Source organism: Parus major, chromosome 1 (genome assembly GCF_001522545.3).
Source record: "Parus major isolate Abel chromosome 1, Parus_major1.1, whole genome shotgun sequence".
NCBI lineage: Eukaryota > Metazoa > Chordata > Aves > Passeriformes > Paridae > Parus > Parus major.
The window spans coordinates 48,897,370-48,922,416 of record NC_031768.1 but is presented as its reverse complement, the minus strand read 5'-3'; the positions used below and the strand labels follow the sequence as shown (position 1 = coordinate 48,922,416).

Sequence of the window (25,047 nt, the reverse complement as noted above, 5' to 3'; positions counted from 1 at the left end):
TTTAAATACCACAGTTGGGGCGTGTATATATTCATGTATATAAATGTAACAATGAGACTCACAACAGTTGTTGTTTCCAGTCACTATATTACTCAAAAAGTGAGGATACAGTGGTCCACATCACCAGTTCCAACCTTCTCAAAAATTTAAGAAAACTGAAGGACTATCCTCCATCAGGTATGTATTCTGTTGTGGTGTTTTGGGTTTTTTTTATATAGTACTGAGTCTTTGCAGAGACTAATGTCTAAAAGAAGCCAAACTCCATGATTCTGTTTCTTCAAGAGATTTGTATTTCAGCTTCATTCCGAATTTTTTATGTTAGCATCCAGTTAGGTTGATTCTTAAAATTCTTTTGAAATGCAATTTAGCTGGACCTGTAAAGGCACATAATAAACTCCACTTGATAAAAACAGTTGACAATCAAAATTTAGTAAAATTGGCTGTTTCAGTGAAGTATAATTGTTAAATAAAGCATATGGGCCACCCAGGATATGCTGACCCTTTAAAGTGTTATGTATTTTAAGAGATCTCTGTCCCTGTTAGGCCCATTTATCTCTGCCCACAGCTGGCAAAGAATTTTGATCTTCACATGTCAGCTCATACTTAAAAATAAGATCTGTTTATTTCAAACCTATTAAACAAATTTGTAGTACTGAATGGATACAGGGCACCAAATCTGCTTCTGTCTCAAATGCAGTCTGTCCAAGCTGATTGTTTCAAATCCAGAAATACCTAAAAGTGATTAAAAACTGCTGCAGTTTCTCTAGTCTATTTAAAAAAAAAAAAAAAAAAAAAAAAAAGAGACCAAGCAGCCATTAGCAAGAGACAGAGCTGGAAATTTCAAAGGGAAATGAAAGGGTGTGTGTGGACAGATTAACCTGTCTTTACAGGTAATCTAGGTGTTAATCAATGAAAACCCAAGGAAACCTGAAGATAATGACCATGTTTTTTTTCTCTAAATACTCAATATGCATCTCAAAGGGTATCAGTGAATTTCACTTTTACATTTAAGATATATGGCAAATTTTTAAGAGGTGACAGACTTTTCCTCTCAAAGAGAGTCATATCTGCCCTTAATACATGCTAACATTCTAAAAAGTAGTTGCTGTATATTCAGAGCAGTTACTAAAATTTAGGCTATGAAATCCTGTCCCTTAAATTCAGTAAATGAGAAATCATTTCCCTTCTGAAACTCTGTCTAAACAGATGCATTTATCAGGAAATACCTTCTCAAAAATGAGACCAGTCACTTTCAACTATGCACAGCCCAGTCTAACCATCGTGTCTTGAATTCAAATGCAGCTGAAAGAATTTTTTACAGATGGTTATAAAAAGGGTAATGCACTCTTTACTACAGAGGCGTGACTGAATTCATTTAAGCTGTGAAATTACTTCTAATGCTATTGGAAAGCCTTTCTCTTGAAAATGAAATTACTGCGACTGGCTTGCTGGGAATTAATAAACTTCAGTATTTCTTAACATCTCTGAATTTATAGAAATAGCTAGATTTTCATCTACATTTTCCATAACATCAGGGGAACATCTATCACACCCCTGGATCTAGATGCTTATGGCTAAGATGTGCAATTCCCTCCTAGTTTTACTCTGACCTGAAAAGCATGTCCTTAGGGCTCTCTCCTTGCAGAAGCAGGCTGAGCACTGGGCTGCACAGGTATGGGTTTCACTAGCTCTCCAGACTGCACACAAGATATAGTCCATGTGCACTGCCTTTCCTGTCTGCTCTTAAGGTACAAAGGGGTACACCAAGAGGTCTGCTGAGGCTCACCTCCTCATAACCCTAATACTGCTGTGCCAGGAAGATGCTCTGTCTCCTGGTGTTTATTCAGAAGTAAGAATATGAATGAGACCAGGAGCAAAGGATCAGCTAAGTGCATCAACATCTTCCATCCTTCTTGAAAAAGACCTTAAAAAGAAATCTCTATTTTTAGAGCCACCCCTACCCCCAAAGGCTAGGGTTCTTCTCTAGTTCTTCTTGTTGGTCTCCCCATCTGGAGGGAAACTACAGTGCTCCAGTGCTTAAAATACTGCAGAAAACACAACATAGTTCAGCCACTGCTAAGGAAGAAATACATTTTTACTTGGATTTTGGATTCCATTAAAAAATAAAATCACCACAAGCAACTCTTTCAAGGCATCTAGAAATGCCTTGTGCAAATTCTTCAGTTTGGACTCGATGTCTGTGCCACATTTCTAATAAAACTGCTTTTTCCAAACCACCCCAAAGTTATCAGAAGGTCACGTAAAACTGTAATCTACTACAAGAAGTATATGGAAGAAAAGATCCAATAGCAGGGTCTTCAGTTCCTAAGTTTCTGGGAAAACAAGTAACAGCTTATTCTTAGGGTGCCTTGCAATTATTTGAAGTTGCTGTTTCATAGTAAATATGCCTGCTGGAAGAGGACAGGTGACATCTTACATGTCTATTAAAGCACATTTCAAAATAGCTAATGAATAAAAGAAAGAACACATGCCTTGTTCAAAAATCAAAATTTACAAGAAACTTTCATCTGGAAGCAAGACCTAACCATAGTGTTCTTCAGATTAACCTCCCCAGTCAAACACTGGGTTTACAGCCAATTTCAGGAATATTCATACACAAGCCAGGTCCCTGAAGTCAGTCAGAGCTGTCCAAGAACACCTGAAAGGCCTGTGCCTTTAGAAATCAGCTTGGACAGGATCACCACTTGTAAGTATTTAAGCATGTAAAATCAGCAGAATAATGTAGTTCTGTGTGATAAGTGGCATTTTTGTGCCAGCCCAGCTGTAACACTGGGCCATTGTGTCCAACCAGGAACTGCAGCTCACAAGGCGGCAGCATGACTGCAAGGTCGCTGACAAAGGTTGTTTACCAGCTGGGAAACAACCTGAAGTGAGGCACTTTTTTTAGAAATTATAGATATAATCCCATGTTCTCAGCAGGGGATCTAGAAGGAAGGGCTTAAAGGAAAGGAACTTATCATGCAACAGAGAGAGAGCTGGACATTTAAAGATGATGAGTCCCACAGACAGGAGGTCGATGTTTGCTGGAGCAGGACCCATGTTGTTCAAAGCAGCCATCAGCACCACAGTTGCAGATTCCTTTATGTGAAAATGTAGAACCAGCTGCAAAAAAGTCATTCTGCTTGATCACATCCAAATTACTTCACAAGGTCTAAGTGTTCCCGTGGATCATTTTTTGCAAGGCATGGATGTTTTTGCTTTTTACCACTGTATGTGGGAACTCTTGGGATACACAATGAAAGATGCAACACATAAACATCAGATGCTTAGACTCTGAAACAGCAAAGTGAAAGTCACTTATGCTTGAGAAAATATAATTATGGTAGGAGCTGCAGGGAAATTTTTTGAGATGCAGTCATCCTTCACTGAAGAGCTGGAGAAAAACACAAGCATTAAACTTCCCCAAAGATGTGAAACAGGCATTTTTGTTAACCTGGGCTATTAAAAATTGCCAGTGACTCAGCCTTGTCTTGATCTTGTTTATGGTCCTAATAAGCATATTGCACATAAAGTCAACCCACCTCCACCACTACCTTTTTTAATTTACTCATCTCTAAAAAAAACCAAACTACATCTAGGTTAATCATATCAATTTATTTCCAACCTATTTCTGGGGCACAAAGAAATAATGTTTTTATGAATGGAATTTCCATGCTTGAGCTATTCAAAAAACATTTTCATGCAACAACAACATCTTTTAATGAGTAATTTTGATGTAGTTAACCAAAATTAAGTTGGCTCTTTTCTTAGCCAACACCATCTGTTAGCTTACACTCTAGAGGCTCAAGCAAGAGGTATGCACTGATGTACTCTGTCATCAATGCTGCTGCTATAGGCTGAGGCCATCCAGGTTGGCAGAAAGAAGCTACTGGGTAACAAAGAACTACCAGAGAACTCTGAGCTACCTGGTCAATAGACAGGGTGCATGGCTCTCTGTGGGACTTGAATCTCCGAGTGCCTAGAGGTAATACACTTGGAAAAAATTACTGCTGTGTTTGGGGCTTTTTCCTTTATGTTATTCAAACTATGCATACAAGTGGTCACATGGATAACAGGGGGTATGATGCCCAGGAAGGTATCCAGATAGTTACTTATATAGTAAAATCGTAGCTGTAGTGCTACATCTCTGTAAGCAAACAGGCAACTAGCTGTGTTTGGGGTTAGAAACAACATGATTTGAGAACCTATGACTGGCCACTAATCATTCCTCCAGCAGACTCCCATGGAAGCATGGCTATTCCCCCATGGAGCAGGGGAATTGCCCTAACTTTTGCCCTTAGCTTTCACCTGTGTTGCTGCTCCCTCCAAAATGGCACTCTGAAAATTTGTAATGTATTGTTTCAAGTCCCATCAATTTGCCAGCTTCTTAAAGACCAGTGAGGGAACTGAAGGATTGTTAAAAACTATACCTATTTACCCTTTGCCACAGTGCACCAGGCCAGGGGCTTGCAATTATTCTTGATGCACAGTTTTGAGACTGCCTGCTAGTAAAAAAGCAGCTGGGAGGCAAAGGCAATATTAAAGAAGGTAGAAGTCCTCTTTGTTTTACAATTAATTAACTAATCTCTCAGAACAATCTTCCAATGGACATGATGTTCAGAGATAACAAACTGAATGTCATTTTTGAGAGGATTAATTTTACATAGTTGCACACTCTGAGGCTCATACTAAACACTTTCAAACCTCATGAGACAGACATGACCATCAGCACAGGGACCTACAAGAGCAGCCTGGCACTGCATTAAGAAGCAGAGAAGCAATAGTCAGGAGACTTTCAAGGACAGACATTAACTTTATAATTTGATATATGAACCCTATCTGCATTAACAGTAAAAAAGAATGCGTTCTCTAATATTATTAATGGATTGACAGAGAAGAATAAATTAGAATTTGATAATTATGTCAATGTCATAAATATGTTTGCACATTTGAAAACCTGAGGCACTAGAAAATGCTGTTGAACCAATTAAATGTTCCAGAGATTAAAGTATGCTTATCTGGAGTGTACTTTTCACAGCAGTTTTTAACGGGTTCAAGTTTACTTTGCTCTTAACCAGGCAATCCAGCAGCTGTAGCAGCAGCCATGCAATAACAAACATCCTTCAGCAGCAATTTGTCTCCCTACCAGCTATAAATGACTCAGCTGTTCATATTAGGCTCCAGGAGTTATTTTGCTAATATTACAGACTTTTACTATACAGCACAACATCCCTTCCCTCTGCAGTAGAGGCTGGGGTTTTCTTATCTGTTTGAAGGTTTTTTTGTTACTCATACCTTCCTTCTGAAACAGAACACATTTGTGTTGGTCACCGAGGAGACCAGCTTTCACTTCTCATCAGCCGCTGGCAGTACAAGTTAAAAATAAATTTGTGCCAGGTCATATGTTTTAAAAAAATGGTGTTAAGGAGAAACTAAACTTCAAATGCAAAGGAACTTTGAGCAAGTAAAAACACTAGAACAGCTCTATTAAAATTGAAATTACCACCATGCATTATTATTTTCACATAAAATTTTCAGTTCAAGTTCCTATTCAATAAACAGCTGCTACCAGAACACAAACTTAAAAAAACTGCTAATATCAATAAAAAAAAAAAAAAAAGGAGCTGGTCTTGGTGATACTTCTAAAATGTGAAACTTGAAACAAACAATATGAATAGGAATAAAGTGAAAATGTTTATTATCCTGGTGTATCTGAAAACCTCAGCTCCTGGCACCAAGCAATCAGAAGAATGAATGACTGCTTTTTTCCTTTCAAGTTTTAATTTGGGGCCAGCAGCTTGTGGGAAGCAGTAGGGTTAAAGGGATTATTAACTTTTTTCCCCAATGGTCAGAATCATTACTCTTCATGACTGATAGTACTGCATGCAGTACCAACAACTCCTTCAAAACCCAAAGGTTATAATCCTGGATTGGGACAATTTCAAGGAGCTGAGAGAAACAGAGGAGTAAGAAATATGACATAAGAAAATAAGCAGTAGCCTTCTATACACATAGAGTAATAAGACTGGAAAAGCCCAAAAATTCAAAAAGTAATGCATCTGTTGACAATCAGTAAGGGATCTCATTGGGAACTGTGTTCTTTACTGTTCTGTAGGCAGCTCTGATTTCTGTATCAGGTTCCCCATTACCTTCATGATACGGTTCCCAATCCTGCCTACACTGTGACCACTCACAGGTGTCAACTAGAGAAAACAGCCAACAGTACACAAGAAGTGTACTCCCCTGGAAGAACACCCTGAGTACATACCACAAAATCATGCACACTTCTATTGGCAGGTAGATTTGGTGTTTTCTTAGGTCTCTACAATGTTCCAAATGACAACAGCAACCCATGCTGAAACTGAATTAGAAAACTATCATATCCTTACTCACCTGTTTATTTTACTGAGCTGAAAGATATTCTGACATTTTAATAAGAATAGTACAAGCAGAAACAAAAACTTCCAGAGTATTACTTGTATGACATAGTAAGAGACTGCTTTATTTGTTAGTAGGACGACACTTAAAGCAGCAACAGAGTAGTGAAGCACTATGATCTTTTAGCAGCTGGTGATCCTACAGGAAAACACTGCAATTCAGACAATGATTTGTGTGCCTTGGATCCTATTTCAGAGCAGGGCTCTCTAAACAGAGTCTTAAGTTGTTCACTGAATAGTCCCCTGAAACCAACCCAAAGCAATTAAACAGGGGATGAAAGCATGAAGCAGACCCTGCATAGTTTCATGCAGGGCTCTTGTGGGTGCATAACAACAGCCCTTCCAGGAGCAGTGATCCATTACAATTCACACACGCTGCTCCCTGTAAAGTGGCTGGGGAGCCCACGTGGCAGCACCATGCTCAAGTGAATTAACTCAACTGTGTAACAGGACACTATTAAGCCTACTCTTTATTTCCACCAAACTAGCCCAGGACAGGGCTGGGTCCTGTGCTTCCACAAGGACAGCAACAACCTGTGGGACTCCACAGAGCTACGGTAAGAATTTTAAAATCCGCAAAACGAGTGTCACAGCTAGCGGAACTCTGCCAAAATTTTTCAGGGGGTGGTAAACTACGTGCATGAAGTCAAACAGTAGAATTGCAAAACATAACAGCAGGACTGAATAGCCAAAAGAGTCTCCAGTATTAGAGGCTGGATTGACAGTGAAATAGCATTGCAACATTTAATTTTGATATTTCAAGCTTACCATAACAGGAAAGCTTATGATAATCCAGATAATAATGTGAGTCTTGCAGATTTGTTACATGTTAGGTAATGAACAGCAGCGTATACATATACATCCCTGCCTTGCTGAGGTGGACACTTCAAGAAGTAACATCCTAAAGCACTCAGTCTGTTGTGCTGCAGAAATACAAGAATTAATTATCCTCTCAAAATCTAACCTTTTTATGATGGTCATGTGAGAACTCAGAGCAGAAGCGTATCAAATTGGTTGTCAAATCTTAAAAATTTAAACTCAGATAAGAAATAAAATGGCACCAAAAAAGTAAGGTCCTGCTCAGCTTACTACCAATGGTATTGTTAAAAATGGGGTTTAACCTCTAATTTTCACTAAACGTGAAGTTCCCTTTCAAACTCCCATACAACTACAACCAGCTATGATTATGATTATAATCATATAAGACTATGATTATAAGTAAAACTGATGAAATGCAGAACAGTGAGCGATCATACAGAAAAAAAAATACTTGGTTACATAAAGAAACACAAAAGTCAAGCAAATCTAGCAGTCTGGCTGGCCTCTATGTTTCTCAGACTCCCAACTGTAATGCTGTATATTTTAAGGACAACATACATATTGAACAAAGGAAAACAAAATTCCCTAAAAACTCCACAGCATTTATACAGACTGATAGCTCTCTCTGTATTTTTTTTGACAGATCATCTTCTTCTCTAGTGATTTCTGGACACAGAAGGTCACTGTGGAAGAAACTTATTCATTTTGTAAACTTCACACTATCCCACTAAACTGCAGGTATTATTTTTAGCTCTCTCTAGCACTAAGCAGACAGGGAATCCAAGGCATAGTGCCAGGATGTAAACCCACTCCTTCTGAGCTGGCTTTAATCATGTTGCCTTGCTCCTACTCAGCTCCCATGTTTAGGTCAGCAAATTTTCTCAAGGCTAAATCCAAATATATGCACACATATGCCGTGGATAATCTGGGTGTGTTGCTTCATGAATAATTTAAATAAAAGTATGGTGTGCTGCTCACTACTGAAAGGCTCACTTGATTTTCTTTTGGCAAGACTCATCCAAAAAACTGCTGCTGAAGAAAAGCCAACATCTTGTGTCTATTTATAACATAGTTGGTTTACAAAAAAAAGTGTATCCTCTTTGCAAGTTATTTTTTGTACTGCTAAAGTTTGCAGTCATGCTGCACATAAAATTGAGGCCCTCAGTGAGTATGACCATAAAGTCAGGTCAGAAGTATTGTCTGCAAAAGGGATACTTGTTTTAAATTGCTCTCCATAAATAAAGCAAGTCTTGTACAAAAGGCTAAACCTGATTTTACAGAAAGAGCAATATTTTCCATAGAAAGCTCTCTTATCAGTTGTTATGGGATTTGTACACAAGAGCAGCATTTAGGATTCTCAAATTATGTTCCTGGTTTTTCATTTTTGTCGAGTGTAGTTACAGTAGCTTGTTTGGCAATTTGTGACCTAACTGCATAATTGCCACAGAAGTACCACGACACTGAGGACAGTCTGGTATTTATTTTCATTGCCAAGTATGGCAGCAGCTCATACACAGAATCCCTTCACCTTCTAATTTGCACACATGCAGGAATGAAATTTTTCACCTTAGGCTACCAAAGCTATAATTCTGCATGCTGTGGCAGGCAGGAATTGCAGACCTTTGTGTTTGTACGGCACCTGAAGGTCAAACATCAGCTTTCAGCACAGGCTTTAGCTGGAGTTGGTGTGATGCTTCATTTCTGCCCTTCAGCCAAGCAGCAAGCAAGCAACTGGTTCCTCCCTGGCAAATGCAACACTGTTAAATATACATTAGCCTACCCTATTTTTATTTAGAAATCTTACCGTAACTTGAGATGGAGTTGTTAGGAATAATCAAGCCAAAGCAAGAAAAAAACTATGAACAGGCACATAAAAATATGCTTCAACAAGTTAGCACTGCACGTCCTAGTCTTTCACTGCTCTGTTACTAAATCTTTATTTCAGAAATACTTAACCCACAGACCACTGACTATTCCCAGAGTTCCTGGGACATGGCTGCTTTTTGCCCTTTTTCTAAATTAACATAACAGGAAACCCATATCTGTGTCACATAATACATGAAATATATTTAACACCAGGATTCTAAAAAATAAATATTTATTTATCTTGCTAGGAAAAACAAAATCATTAACAGTCTGGAAGGCAGTCACTGCTATGCCCTGGAGGATAATGTTCTGACTTCCCTCAGCATGTTTTTCAATGCATCAAGGATCTCTAAACAGCACTGTGCAGATCCACATGTTCCTGCCAAGAAGAGTAATGAAATAAAACATAACCCCAGTTACTTTAACAGAGCAAGCTCTTTGTTAAGGTTTATCAACATACAAAAATGAGCTTCATGACTGAAATATACCTTTAAATTCAGCTGTAATGGGAGGGAAAACCACAGAGCTAGGAATAGTAGAGCTGGAAAAAAGCCATACTTCTATGGATTTGGTTTTATCTTACCCAACAGCTTCTACAAGTCTTTCACACTGGCTTTGAACAACGCTCTCTTTCATGTGTGCATGTTGAATTTATTTAATCCTTCAAAAAAGTGACACATGCCCAAAACTGTAGAATTCTACCGATCTTCAGCAGTTCCAGAGATGCAGAAGAAAATCCTCACCATACTACGCTTCAAATTTTCTAGAAAATATCTTTTTAAAAATATTTTTTTAAAAATATTTTTTAAAAGTAATTCTGAATACATAAGATGAATTTTAAAAAGGAAAATTATGGATTCCATGAGAAAGCAACCAGGTTTGAACAGAGATGAAGACAAGTCATTATTACAAGTAGCTTATAAAGTCAGGAAATGTGGTTGAATAGATACAATTCCTCCAAAGCATCAAGCAGAGTTTCTGAATAGCATTAGGAGTCCAATGAAAATTTAGAAATGAAAAAAGGAAAGTGTTTCTTTTTTGAAGTGGTTCAACTGAAGTATTTTGCCACTCTTACAAATGATCCAAAGTGAAAGGAGCTGTAACACAACTACGTAACTATTAGCTCATGGCATTTTTCTGAGGTTCTGAACAGAAAATTTAAGACATGTCATACATGTATTTACTATATGCCATCAACCTTATCTGAACTTCATGCTGAACACGTTGAAAGTTCTTGTTCAGTTAACTCAACTAAAACCACACAAAAGGACATAAAAACCGTGTTTAGGCACTGCAGTGGATGCCAAGACCCAAAGTTTGATCTTTGGAAGGTAAAATGATACCAAATAGTCTTGCTGGTGCCAAGCTTTACTTTTTTTTTTTCATCCACAAGGAGTCTGCTAAGGGAGCAGTGGAAATCCTGGCAGCACCACCCTCTCCAAAAGAGGACCAAGTAATTAACTTCTCACTCTAAATCCTAATTCCCTGCAGCAGGGAGAGGGGGTGGGGGGCTAAGCAGCCCATTTCACTTAAGAGGGATGGCTTTAAGCAGGCTTTGCCTCAAACAGCGAGGCACAGTTGCTGCTCATTTCAAGCAGGGTGGCTGCTACAGAGAGGCAGAGGCAAGGAAGGGAGAGTGGCTTGAGATGATCATAGGTTTGTGCTGGTAGAGCATGACTGCATTCAGAATAAAAACTAACTGGATTTTTCAAGATACACAGTTAACTTATATAAAATATAAAACTTAAGACTCTAATATGGGCTGCCATGAGCCCTTTCAGTCAAATGCATGTAGTTCCATTTGCTTATGTTGGTTTTTATGTTCTTTTCTCTGTAGTCTTAAATACACTATCAGAATTAAACCCATCCAGCACAAATAGGTTTACCTTTGACTGATGCCAAGTGGAAAACTGAAATACCAGAGTAATTTCAGATCTACAGGACCATCAAGAATATTTATTTTCCCCCCTCACTGATCTACCAGATGTCACCAGATTAATACATCAGAAAAGGAGTAAAAAGCCCCAACATGTTCATGGATGAAAACAGGCATATCCCAAAACATATGCATGTTCTCTGGTACCCAAAACAAAACACAAAATAGGAAGTCACATAGTTAATGCATCCCTAGTGTAACCACATTCATATTTTTATCCTGCCCTGTGACATTCAGAATAGTCTTTTTATACTTTGACCTCTCCAGGGACAACATAGTTGTTTGTCAAATGATCATATGCTGTCTTGCATTGGTGATGCTCTACTTTATTTTGGAACCCATGTAACTGCGTATGTCTTGATGTGTGTGTTTGTGTCAGGACGTAAGGGGACAGATACTGCATTACAGGTGATACAGAACAGGAAAGCACAGAGCCCATTCCTAAATTAAATCACTTCACTTTGCTGCCTTAAATTTGGTTTTAAGCAGCCCTGGAAACACCACATTATTTAATGACCTCTACAAGTAGATTTTTACCCTTGACGGTTTTGTAGATCTTTTTATTTCCTTGTGGTCTCTAAAGGTGTTTCAGAATAGCATGTAGCACAAAGGTGGAAGATGCCACAGTTCACATACGTGAAAAGTGACAAAAGCCACACTGGACATAAATTCTTCCTTTTTTTTCTTGTCCCTGCACTTGAAATAGTATCTGAAACCACAAAGGAAACAAAACCAGGTGGCAGAGGACAGCTGGTACCATGAGGGGACCATGCCAATGCTGCTGAAAATCTGCATGACCTACAGACCAGACAGCAATCTCTGAATTGGTCCCAACCCACTGTGGCATTCATTCATCACTTTACCTCAGAGAAACTCAAGATGTTCAAGGAGCTCCAAATGGGGAAGATCGATGGAAGACATCCAAGGCATGGTGAGCTGCGCACATCAAATGCTGTACCAAACTTTAGCAAAGAGCAGAGCTTGACAGGCATCAGGAACACCACTATTTCATATTGGCTGTTTAGAAATTAAATATTTTCTAGAATGCACTTCTATAAATAACCACCTTCAAGCATTGTGATCAGAAATTTTCATCACCCCTAAAAATCAGACTCTCCTTGTTGCCAAGACATACACATGCTAGCTAAATCTTTTTAAAGTCAGATTTCCTATTTAATCATTTTTTAAAAAAAACTGCCTCTACATTGACAGACAGGACAAAAAATCCCCCTAGAAACAAATAATTGGAAAAGGAGCCTTGATTTGGTATTCTCAGATACATACAAACTCATTTCTTTAAGACAGCTCTATTATCTGGTCGCTGTATACCTACAGCCACTCTCAGTGAAATACATAATTTCAGGTATTTTATTTTGCCTTTTTGAAAATAAAGTCCTCCAAGTCATTGCTTTTACTCCTCAAATAATGGGGTTTTATGAACTGCAGAAGGAAAAATGAATTAATTCTTTCTACAAACATGACAGACAAGGGTATTTAAAACCATTCCCTTTCCTCTCCAAACATGAGCCAAGAATAAAAAGGCTACATATCTCCACTTAGAAACACTTAACAATTTTAATGTTTTTTATTATTTATTCTGCTTGTGATGTGGGAAAAAAATGTTGTAGACAGGATGTTCAAAACCAAAATTTAAAGATAGCTTTACAATTCTAAAATGAAAAGTACTCTCATTTTCAGGAAAAAAAGGTGGCAAATCTATTAAGGAAATCAAAAATGAAACCTTAAGCTCTCAACTTTCAGTTTCAAATAAAAGGGAGTGCAAGACTTTTCATCTGAGGCTGTATAGCCCATGTAAGCTAGAGATAATAAGGCTGCTCACCAAACAATTCTGCATTCATTGCAACCCCTTAACATCCATGCTTTGTTCTGAGTCATTGCTTTTCAGTTTCTCAACCCATGAATGAAATTCTGACCCACACGAACTTGGAAAACATTTATTTTTCCAAGATTTATTTCTTTGGTAAAAACTAGGACAACCAATCTTTCTCATGGAAAATCCTTCCTCTGCAACCAAATTGTGCTATCAACCAAATGTCATCTCTCCCATTTGCTACAGAATCCCTCAAAACCTAGAGCGTATCTATTTTGTCATGTCTGCTATACCTATTCAGAACACATCTTATCAGACAACTCAACCAGTGCAATACATTAATATGAATTCTAACAAAGCTCTATATAGGTACTTCCTACACCTTGACTTTACTGCCATTCAGCTCATGCTCCTATATCAAATAAAAATCAAAGGACAACAGAAATATGCATGGAAACTTGACAAACTTTACTCTTCAAACATTTCTAACTGATATTCTTCAATAAGAAACTTCACGTAACATGATATTCATACAGCATAAAAGCCTCCTTTGACTAGACTTCATACTGATGCCTTGCTTTTCCACAACAATTGTCTGACATCCTTGCTTTACTGAAACACATTATCCAACAGAAAAGAAACACATTCTTGGAACAGACAAGTGTTTCTGACAAGTGGGCTGTCTTTGGCTCTTGTCTCTGAGCCTCTGCCTCTCCAGTTCTTATCACAGCTTTACACTGTCACCAAAAGGCTCCATTTCTTCTGCTTCACCTTGAGAAAGCCTAGACCCTTAACACATGGGTGTAGCACAAAGACACAGCTATAGATTATTGATTATAAATTCAACTGAGGTCTGTCCACCTAAACATTTTTTTCCCACAACTGGCTCAGATTATTTTTGAAACCTTATAACCATACATTTTCATCATGCTTATAAGTTTGAGAAGAGAAAACCAAAATTAATTAAATGAGTTCTTACTTAACTGAAGGAAACAACTAATTAATTAATTTCACTAATATGAATCAAGTATAGTATAATTTGATTTAGGATGCCAGTCCAGGTTTAAAAAAAAATCCTCTTAAAACAAGCTTATTCATGCTTCAAGCATGAAACACACAATCTAGATCAGCATGATAATAATAAAAAAACCTGCAGAAAGAAATCATACCATAAGCCTCTCCCCTAGAGAACAGGGAACTCAAGGCAATTGTCAAAATGCATTGATTGTTCCACACAATTAAAATCAGGTTTAAAGAACAAAATCAGTATTTCATGGCAAAAATGTGTTAAAGTTGAGCTTGAAAATACTAATTAAACAGCTTTTTCTCAGTGGCTGCAAGAAGTCTGTGCCTGCCATATTTATAAACTCTAGCTTTTGGCTAAAAAAAAAATAAATCTGTTCCCAGGATTGTAAAGAAAATCTGTCAAATATAATTTCTGAATTATCATGGTAGCACTAGTCCCTCAAAAGTCAATCATTAACCTCTCACTTCTATAATTAACATCCACCACTCAAAATTATGGCCAGCTGTCTTCTAACTCAGAGACCACAAGACATCTCCTGTAGCCTTCCTTCATTCTAGCTACTTTGTGTGCTGCTAAACTTAAGACTGCCAAAATGGACAATACCATGCAGTCATCTCTGGCAAATCTGAAGTCAGCATAACTTTCACAGAATCATGGAATGGTTTGGCTTGGAAGCAGTCTTAAAGACAAGCTAATTTTGCCCCCACTGCCAGGGAACATCTTCCACTAGACGAGGTTGCTCAAAGCCCCATCCAACCTCAAACAATACCAGGGGTGGAGTATCCACAACTTCTCTGGAAATTATCTTCTTTAGAACTTCTGGAAAGGCTACCTGTCCCTGACCCTTCTTGGCCACTCATGTGCCTCCAACCCACCTGCCTTGATGTAAATAGTAATTAGGGCTGCATAGTAAAGCAAATGAGGGAAGCAGTTTAGAAATACTCCAGAGAAAGTAAGGGAAAAGCAAGTTTAACACCAGTCAATTCCTGGATCCTGTTTGCTGTATGGCTGCACAAACAGTTGTGCTGACAAGAGGAAGAAACAAGGGGTTGAGGCTTGAAAAGGACAGGATTACTTTTCTCAGTAGCAGTGCTAATTTAGGTTGGCTAAAAGTAACAGCTGTGAAAAATACTTTCTAAGCTAGTACACAACACGAGGCTCATATAACCACTACAAAACAGAAGTGTGTAAAGATCTTGAAAGCATGCAAGGACAGCATCAGTTCTATAATAAACAATTAAGAGCTTAGAAAGAAGACTTTTAGAGCTAGAAACCTGCAGCTTGACTTCACCCACTCAGGATTAAGCTTTAGCACAGACCAACAGCTAGATACCTGCACAGGCTTAGCCAACCAAGCCTTGGCAAATTGATAACAAAACTTGAGGGGGGGATGGGGGGCAGGGAGGAGGATCCACCGTCTTTTCCTTTTGGTGCCTAAAAAATCCTGCCTGTTAGTCAGACACTTGTGAATCACATCTCCAGCTCTGCATTTACTACCCTCACTGTAGCTCAAAATCATATGCTGAGCAATGCTCTTGGGAGGGATATATTCTTTATTAATTATAAGAAAGTTAAAGAAATCTTAACAGATATAACTAAAGACTGAACACGATACGTTCACACTAACAACTTCTTTCAGTAGGAAGACTTTACCTACAGTACCAGTTCAATTTAATTCAATGCCCATAAGGGCACTTTCCCCATGAGGAAAGAAGGAAAGACATATGGATAGAGCTTTAGTCAGAAACAGCCTTCCAAATGTAAATGTATGTAGTACTTTGCACATTAATTTCACTGGAGTACTAGGGATTCATTATCTTAAAGCATGACTGTTTTACAAACTCATGGTACCACTACAGACCTGCTCTAGAAATAAATTTGATTCAGCATCTCCTGCCAACAGCAGGAACCTTAGCTTGATTCAGTCCATACCGCCAAAGCCCTAAAAGGACATTCAGGCTCTTCACCTGCCAGATAATGATGCCCTCCACGCTCCTGCTGCGTGCTCTCCTGGCAGAGCACAACCCACAGCAGTCGCCAACAAGTTAAGCACTCCACTTGGGATACTGCCTGTCCTTAAGCCACAGCTATGAATGCAACCTAAATGCCTCCATGATCTCTCTGGAAGTATGCTGACTCAAATAAAAGTTAATATATTGAGAACTTTTCAGTAGTTTTCTTAATACTTCCTATTCTCCTTACTTAACAAAACCCAAACAAAGAAACCCTAGCAGCTGTTCAGTACACGCAGTAAGACACCGATCTTCTAACTGCAAGAGTTTCTCCTCCAGTTTCTGAAAACTGAGGACAAGGTATTCTGACTTATTCAATCAAAGGGCTGTTATTGAAAGGGCTTTTTCTTGCTGTCATCTTGCTAAATTGATTATCCAACCTACTTATCCATCCGCTATTGCTTACATACTCTAAACAGGAGAGAAAGAAGTCTGCTGGACATTTGATGCCCTAGCCAAAGCCGGCTAGATAGTCAGGAAAATACCATATTGCTGTTAGGTCTTTTTTTTCCAGTTGGCACTTGATCAAAAATGTCCCCACCCAAACCTAGCCTTGTTTGTAGCACTACTGCATATGCCTGAGCACGGCCAGGTGTCCTTAGCGTGACCCGTGAGCACAACGGGACCCGCTGGTCACGAACGATCGCTTCTGCACCACGGGGGTCTGAGGAAAAGCACCATCCTCCACTATTCCAATCCCGTCCAACACTGACGGCACCGCTGGGACGCTTTAACACAAATCCTGCCTCCTGCTCGTAGAGCAAACCGTGCCCTTGCCAGTGAGCTGCTGCAGGATGCGAGGCCTCCCCACGGAGGGTGGACCGGGAGGAAAGGGGCTCCATCCATGTCGCCGGGCACTGCGTTCCGCAGAGATTGGTACCTCCGGCCCGGCAGGGTTGGCAAGGCACCCCACGGCCACTCAGGGCTCTGTGTCCCCACTGCCCCCCTTTCCGCGGCGCCCAAGGGCGCTGCAGCCGCCTGAGCTGGAGGGACAGAGCGGGACGAGCCCGGCGAGCACGGCCGGTCCCCGGGCGGGCTCCCCCCCACACCGCGGGTGGGCGTGTGGAGGTTGCGGTCCCGCAGGACCCCGCAGGCACCACCCTGCCCCGTCCGGGCACATCGGCCCCTCCGCGGCTGCGGAGCGCAGCGCCTGGGGTCCTGCCCGGCGAGCGGGCAGATCCCGGGCAGCGCCCCCGCCCCCTGTCCCCACTCGCCTGGTTGGGGTCGGTGGCCCGGAAGACGTGGCAGGCCATGGGGGAGTCAGGGTTGTCGGGCTGCGCCTTGATCAGGTAGGCGAAGTAGGTGAGGTCGTGGCTGTTGTGGATGAAGCGGGCGATGTGCTGCGCCTTGTGCTCGAAGATGAAGACGGCGGGCGCGGGGCTGGCGGGGCGGCCGGGGCCGGGGCTGGCGGGCACGCAGCGCAGCGTGGGCGAGCCCAGCAGCAGCAGCACCTCGCGGGCCGGCACCCCGCTGCCCGGGGCGCCGCCGGGCTCCTGCCGCTGCCCGCGGCGGCGGATCTCGGCCACCAGCCAGGGCAGCATGGGCAGCGTGGTCCGCCTGTCCAGGCACGACGAACCCACGTACCACAACCTGAAGCGCTTCTCCCCCGGCGGCGCCGGCTGCGGCTCGGGCTCGGGCTCCAGCGGGTGGGAGAGCGGCTCGCCCTCCCCTCGCTTCTCCATGGCGGGTGTCGGGATGCAGGAACGCGGGGCTCCGCCGCCGCTCCCCCCGGCGCCAGGTGCAGCCGGCGGGGCCTGCGCTCGGCCGGGGCGGCCGCTAAACGCGCATCCCGCCGGGCACGTCCCCGCCGCCGCGCCGCCTCCTGCCTGCCCGCGCGGGGTCAGCCCGCGGGGCGGGGAAGGACGGCCGAGACACCCCACTCCTCCTCCTCCTCCTCCTCCTCCTCAACGCCCCGGGCAGAGCGGCGGGGCTACGCCCCGAGTGGGCTCCGAGTCCTGAGCACCCCCGGCTCAGGGGCGGGACAGCCCCGCTGACCCGGGCCCCAAAGGAAAACACAACGTGCGCTCCGCTCCTGGCTCTGCCGAGTGCTGCCGGCCTCCCCGCGGCCGCGGGTGCTGCGGCTCGCAGCGTGGCCGGCCGCGAAGGGAGAGGCAGGAGGAGGAGATCCGCAAGGGGAGGAAGGTCGCCGAACGGCTGAAAGAAGGAGGTGGGGAGGCTGCTGGGCCCGCCCCGTTTGCAGAAGCTCCCAAGCGCTGTCTGAGTTGGTTTTGATTCAGACGAGTAGGAGAGTCGCTGGGGAGAAGGCTCCCGGCAAGGAGCGGGGGCTCGGGGCACCTCCCGCCCGCGGCCGCTTCGCTCCCACGGCCGCCTCCCCCCGAGAGGAGAACCAGCCGTACCGCGGCCGTGCTACGGCAGCCTTCCCCTGCACACTGCCGAGTCAAGAGTTTCATTACGGCTTTTTTTTTTTTTTCCCTAAGCTTGTGTTTGTGGCTTGAGCTTTTGATCGGGGGGCGGGGGGGTGTTTTTCGTCGTTGTCGCGATAGCGCCTCTTGTCAATGACAAATCCGCCACATACTGCAGATATGTTAGTAACTAGTCTCCACCTGAGAAAGTAGGTGGACAAAGCTTTGCCAGCCACACAGCATCCGTATCACTTTGGTAATTGCCAATTGTAGCGACTGTCCCCCTGTTTAAACCTGTAGCAGCAGCGGCGGAAACTCCCAACACACGTTGTTATGGCCACCGTTTTAACCCTGACTACAAATAAAAAATCTGTAGCTTGAGCTGAAGAGCTGCTCTGTGTAATTTGAGACTGCATGATTATTTGTGCAGAGAAGGGTCATGCAGCGCTCAGGTCACAGCCCACGGTAGTCTGAACTGACAAAAACTGTCGCATTTGCGGTATTTTCATACTGTTACAAACCACTCTGCTCATTTCCTGAACAAACAATTTCGCTCTTCTTCTTTTTTTTCCCCCCCAGTTTAACCAGCTAGTTTATGCGTTCTGGTTTATCGACTGTAATTTTCAATTTAATATTATTGTTTGGTAAGACCTCAAATACGTATTCTCTCATGGCATTCTATAAGCCTTAAAGAGACATCCTACAATGTCCCTTAGGACAGGGGAGCTAATGCAAAAAGTCTTATGCAGGCTTAATATGTTCATATGAATATGAACCAGCTTTAATATGTGCAACAGTGGTACAAGTTAAAGCCAGACTGGACTTGCTTTCCCAAACTGTTTTCACACTTAATCATCTGAACTACATTATTGTAGAGTAGATGTTACAACAATTTTTAATTAGAAGAATAATGGCCAAACTTTGTGGATCACAAACCTGAAAAAATTCTTCTCCCTCACCGTGTGCAGTTAGTATTAACCCCTCGGCTGAGAATAGTATTTAAGATTTTGTGCAACAGCATTGCAGAATGACAATTTGTGAGCCTCTTACCAGTGCGCCTGGAAGAAGAGCTATTTGGTTTCTGGCAGCAGCGCTGGCACTGGTTTAATGCTGCAGTGAGCTGCTCCTTTTCTGCCAGTTCAGTTCTGTGAGCCACCTCTAATTTAAATGACAGCACTTCTAGAGAGAGCACTGTTGGAACAAAGGGAGCAGGAATGACTGCTCGGGGGTAAAGAGAGCAGCAAGACTACTCACCCCTTTTGGGTATGCTTGGGTAGACGATTCATCTAGAGCATGAAGCTGCAGTTCAGTCACTTGCGCAAAAAGACCAATTTAACCTACCTGGGAACTGAACTAAACACTGGGCTTGCCCTAGAACAGCGGCAAAACCCCCTCATACATTCTTCTGCAATTGTTTCAGGTGGAATAATCATTAAATTACTCCAATGAAGCAGTCTAAGGGGGAGGCCGCACAATACTGAATAGCTGGAGGTGCTTAACAACACCATCTCTGAGACTACAAGATCCCTTTCGGTTTATGTTTGTATATGAACTACCAAAACCAGTCTGTGGACAGCCACCTAGGCTTTTTAGGTGCTAAGGCAATACAGATATTTAATAATAATCAGGAAACTTGAAGACAATCATGCAAACACATTAAAGTAGTAAAAAAAAAAATCTTTTAAGCAATTACAGATGCCTTGAAGTTCTTGCACCATTCAAATGGAAAAAGGAATCTTCACCTGAAGATGATACAGAGCTGTGTTTTCAGCTGATAAGGATGCAGTTCAATTACTGCAAATTATCAGGTAGAAATGAAATTCTAAAATGTGAAAAATGAATGTGAAAGTCTTCAATTGTCACCATTGTGCCTGTTTTGTAAAGCTATTTGGTTTATCCTTCTGTTGGGTGATATACATAATATGGTATGAGATCTGGTTATTTTGACTTAATTTACTTTTATTACTGAACTCTTTATACAAATCCCTTAGAAGATGAAATTAATTTATATAAATGCTACCAACTAATATTTTAATTACCTTCAAAATTAAATTCTCAGATGTTAATCCAAAGTTTTCATGCTTTCTTCTTGCTTCAGCTTTTTATGTCTCTATGAATCCATTTTTTGTAGTAATCCCTTTTAGCTGTCCATTACTTTTATCCATTTACTTCATCATTTCTTATCCTTTAATCTGCCTAACACATTTTATCCCCCCATGTCACTAACAGCATTTCAGTAGGAAGCCAGTCCTTTTGTTATATAACTTTTCTTTTTGAAGTTGGTCCCCTTTTCTCATTTCTTTTCAGTTTTAAGATTGCATGCACCTGTAAGTTAAAAATTCCAATTTCTCTCACAACGAGCACAGTACTCCTTTGCCCATGACATCTGGCATGCCTCTAATGTAATTTCTAGTGTTTAAACTATAATGATAACAAAAGTATCTTTCTCTAACTATTTGCAAAATGTAGTTAGGAATTACCACAAAATATATAATCCTTATAGCTCAGTTAATTCGAATCAAAAACTTTGGGACAGAGAAGAAAGCAACTTTCCACAGCCCTTATCCACAGAGCTTTGAAAATACATCTGTTCTTGATCAAAGAAAGAGTTTCTCCCCAGACCATCCCAAACAGAAATGTAAATGCAGTATCTGTGCCAGAGACTTAACAGACAAAGCCCCTGGTGAGAAGCCACACTTTTTTAAACTACTTTTTATTATATTATATCATATTTATTATATTGGCATTAGCCAAGCTTCTTGAAACAAACGATAAAATCTGGAGGGAGCATTCTATTGGAAGATCTGAAGTACATGAAGTACTATGGGCAATAATTGCCATAGCATGTGTTGCAACTGGAACCAACTACAGACCCAATCAGACATTTTGAATTGTTGATAACCTGCCATTGTTTTTTGTTCCAAACACAGACATTAGATGCAAAACCTCTAAAAGTAAGGGATATTACTGAAGTGACCAAACACAGATAAAGTTAACTAAATGTGACTCTGAACATTTTGGAATTGATATGCTTGTCAATGGAGTACTACATGTAAAGGCTATTTTTCCAAATAAAATGGAGAATGTATTTTCTTTCTGTTTATTAGAGGAAGCACGTTTAGTTCTCTAAGACCATACCTTGATAATATAAGCTGTTTCGGCACATGGCACCACAGCAGCAATTCCATATATCGTATCTGGGTCTTCAGTTCACTCACTATTTAAGGATTTAGACCTGAAAAATGGTAAGCAACTACAGCTCTCGGTAACTTCTTAAGCAGCAAAGAAACCTCAGCATCTCACATGATCAGACTGTTAATTAATAGTAATTATCCATCCTCTTAAGCTTTCTAGCCACAATTTTAATTGAAGAAAAAATATTAAGTTATTAGGTAAGTTGTAGGCTTGACTTTACAATCCCATAATTTATGCATAACTTCAGTCACCTTGGACTATTATTTCAGTAATATGCCCTGAAACTGGAATTGCTTCTGATTCAATTGCTTTTCTAAGAATGATCCCACTTAGCTGTCTGGGAATTCAAGGTCCATTTCTGTTGGAGTCTGAAACACACATAAAAAAGTTAAACATTTCCATATTTGCATTAAACTAGTCACATTTTATTTTACTTTCAGATCACCTTTTTTTTCCCAGATCTGAGATATAGGCATTTTTACTTTAAAAACCATTTAATTAATTTAAACTACCCAGTCTTATTTGAAGACTGTAATGAAATAACTTATAGAAATACAATTGAAGTACTAGAAAGTTCAATAGACTGGACATATTACCAGGGCTTTAAGCCTTAGCTGCTAGAGAAATTGTGGTGCCTTTTCTTTTAAAGTACATTAAAAAACCTCACAAGAAATAATGGAAATCATATATTTTGTAGGATATATAAAGATTACAATAGTTTAAAATGCAAAGCCAAAATTTTGAGTAAGACATATTGGTCTTGCAGAGATATGTCTCTGCAGAGGACAATTGCTGCAATTTGTAAATAATAAAAATTATGAAAAATTAATCTGATAAGAGGTTGGTTAGTTTTAGTGTTTTCTTCTTAAATGGCACTAATCTTTTTTGATCAAAATGACAGACTGAATTTTTTCTGCCAGTAAGACCCACTCCAAAACAGATTTAGGGGAACTGGAATGAGCCAAGTTCAGAAGAGAATAATCCCTAGCTAGAAATTTTATAAACATCACTACAACATAAAGCAACCTGGCACATTTTATATCTGTGTTCAGTGCATTGTTATTAAATTTAATTTAGCATTGATTAAGAGAGACAATTCATTAAATTATTATATTTCTCTTTGAAGAGAAATTTGACTGGGGAAAGATTCTTACTTAAGTCATTTTTTCATATCACAGGCATCCCATGAAACTTTCTAGCACAGCAGACTTTTAATCCAGTGAAGAAAAACAACACATTTTATTTAAAACTTACGTTTAAACTGGAGTCCTGTGTGATCACAGCACCTTTCCATGTAAAAGCATTTGAAATTTGCTGGGGTTTTTGGTTTTGTGTTTTTTTAAATAGGGCCTCTGCCCCTCCAAACTGCTACACATCAGATCAGCTGCAAAGCCAGTTACTGCAGGAGATAGAGCAACTTCTGCAACAAGAACTTCTATGTCCCCAATATTTGTTTTATAAAAAGGAGCCATTTACTTCATACTTGGAACACAAGCCCTGTGAGGAACAGCTGAGGGAGATGGGGCTGTTTAGCCTGGAGAAAAGGAGACTCAGAGGTGACCTTATCCCTCTCTACAACCCCCTGAAAGGTGGGTGTAGTCAGGTGGGGGTCAGTCTCTTTCTCCAGACAACAACTGACAGAAGGAGAGGACAGTCTCAAGCTGTGCCAAGGGAAATATAGGCCGGATATTAGGAAAAAGTGTTTTATGGACAGAGTTATAAGGTATAGGAATGGTGTATCCAGGGAGGTGGTGGAGTCACCATCCCTGGATGTGTTTAAAAAAAGACTGGATGTGTTACTCGGTGCCAAGGTCCAGTTGAGCTGTTAGGGCTGGGCTGGACTCAGTGATCTTGAAGGTCTGTTCCAACCTTGTCATTCCGTGATTTGCTACTATTCACAGGCCACTGCAGTAACAGTAACAATATAAACAAGAGAAGAAAATGAGGAAGAAGAGATGAAGTACTGCGACTGCTAGAGTCTACTTCTCTCCCTAACAGTGCCTGCTACATCTCCCTCATTTGTGATTTGGAAGGGATCCTGGTCCACTCCAATTCTCTAGCAGTGGAAACTAAGATAGAATTTCTTATCATTGCCAAAGCCAAAAGGAACATATTGATTCATTCATAATTTCACAAATTCATTATTACAAAGGATTAACCAGGCTAGAAAGGTTAGCAAATCTGGAGTAGAGTGCAGAAATAAAACAAAAGGATGCTTTGGAAGGCAAGAGTACTTCAAAGGGGACAAATTATGTCACTTCAAAAGGAAAATGCAAATACCATTATGACTTGAAGTGTACCACTATCGAAGTGTTATTGCAGCTTTTCCACTTTGTACTGTATGTGTGGTAAAAGATGGTACAGCTTAGCATAAACAACAGGGCACTAGTAGGTCCAATACAATGCTAAGAAAGGTGCCAGTGTAGCTGCTAACATTAAAAAAAAAGAACAGATGGGAACTCCTTAATCCTCTTTCTCATTGTCCTTGACTCTCTCCTAGGTAAATGGACATCTGTTGTCTTGATTCTGTTGACTGCTGAGTATCTCTCATCTCGCCACATTCCCAACTGCGAGCAGCAGCGTGGCACAGCACACCAGTGATTCATGCCAGACATGAACTTACATTCCTCATTTTAAATGTAAACTTCAGTACCATTCTCAAGCTTCGTGTCTGGTTGCAGCATCCAGGATTTCCCTGCTCAGAAGCATCACTGGGAAGGAAGCCAGTCTTGCTTTAATTTGGGCAAGCTCTCAGATGAATATCTTTTTTACAAACACCTGTAAACTTCTGAATACTCAGCAGCAATGACATTCATGGGGAACAGAAAAATTCTTTTCAGCTTCAATAATACAAAGGACATCTGAATAAGATTTTTTGGACTCAGAAGAAATCCACAGGGGAATTAAGCACCCAGACCACTTTCAGTGGCAGAGAAGCATATTCCTAAATGTGGCATAAAGACACCGATAACTACGCTGTGTAAGACAATATGGAAGGAGAATTTTAGAGTAGTCAAATGGCATGAAAACCTTGGACAGAGAAATGAAAATGCTTTTTCTTTGATCAAGACACAGATCTAGAAAAATCTCCTTGAGAGGTATAAACAGGGAAAGGAGTAAAATGAGAATAGGCCCCAAATGCAATATGATACTATTTGAAGAGCAAGCCATAATGCAGAATTAGTATAGTTAGTATAATTAAGTTACTGATTTAAACTGCTGCAAATATGCGGTATATGGTATGTATTCTGTTATCATTAAAATGCTGAATGTTGTTTATGTAATTGGAAATCTTTGTGCTCATCTTGATCAAAAGAGAAGTTAGCTTGTTTCCCTAGAATGTGAGAAGTGGGATGGAAGTTATGGTGACATGAATTCACAGTTCCAGATTCAAGCTACAGAGGGGAAGAAACCAGAGGTCCTTATTCCATAGCTAGACATGTTGTCAAATGATTGCTGTAAGGCAACACTGTATGTGGCAGTGCCATCTGGTGACCAATGCTGGGACCAAGTCCTCTGGAATTATTATCTAGCACAGAGATTTATTGTATGAAATAATAA

At 40.8% G+C, this 25,047-nt stretch overlaps 1 protein-coding gene across 4 annotated transcripts in view; it reads right to left on the bottom strand.

Moving 5' to 3' along the window:
• Nucleotides 1-17,708, bottom strand: part of TBC1D4 (TBC1 domain family member 4) — a 95,618-nt gene extending 77,910 nt beyond the window's left edge. For 3 of the 4 annotated variants that reach the window (XM_015622146.3, XM_015622131.3, XM_015622140.3), the window contains exon 1: nucleotides 17,143-17,708. In XM_015622146.3, coding sequence (XP_015477632.1) covers nucleotides 17,143-17,610 — 468 coding nt within the window. In that variant the 5' untranslated portion in view covers nucleotides 17,611-17,708. The remainder of the gene's footprint in view (nucleotides 1-17,142) is intronic. The other variant, XM_015622122.1, reaches the window with a different exon arrangement.
• Nucleotides 17,709-25,047: the final 7,339 nt, after the last annotated feature.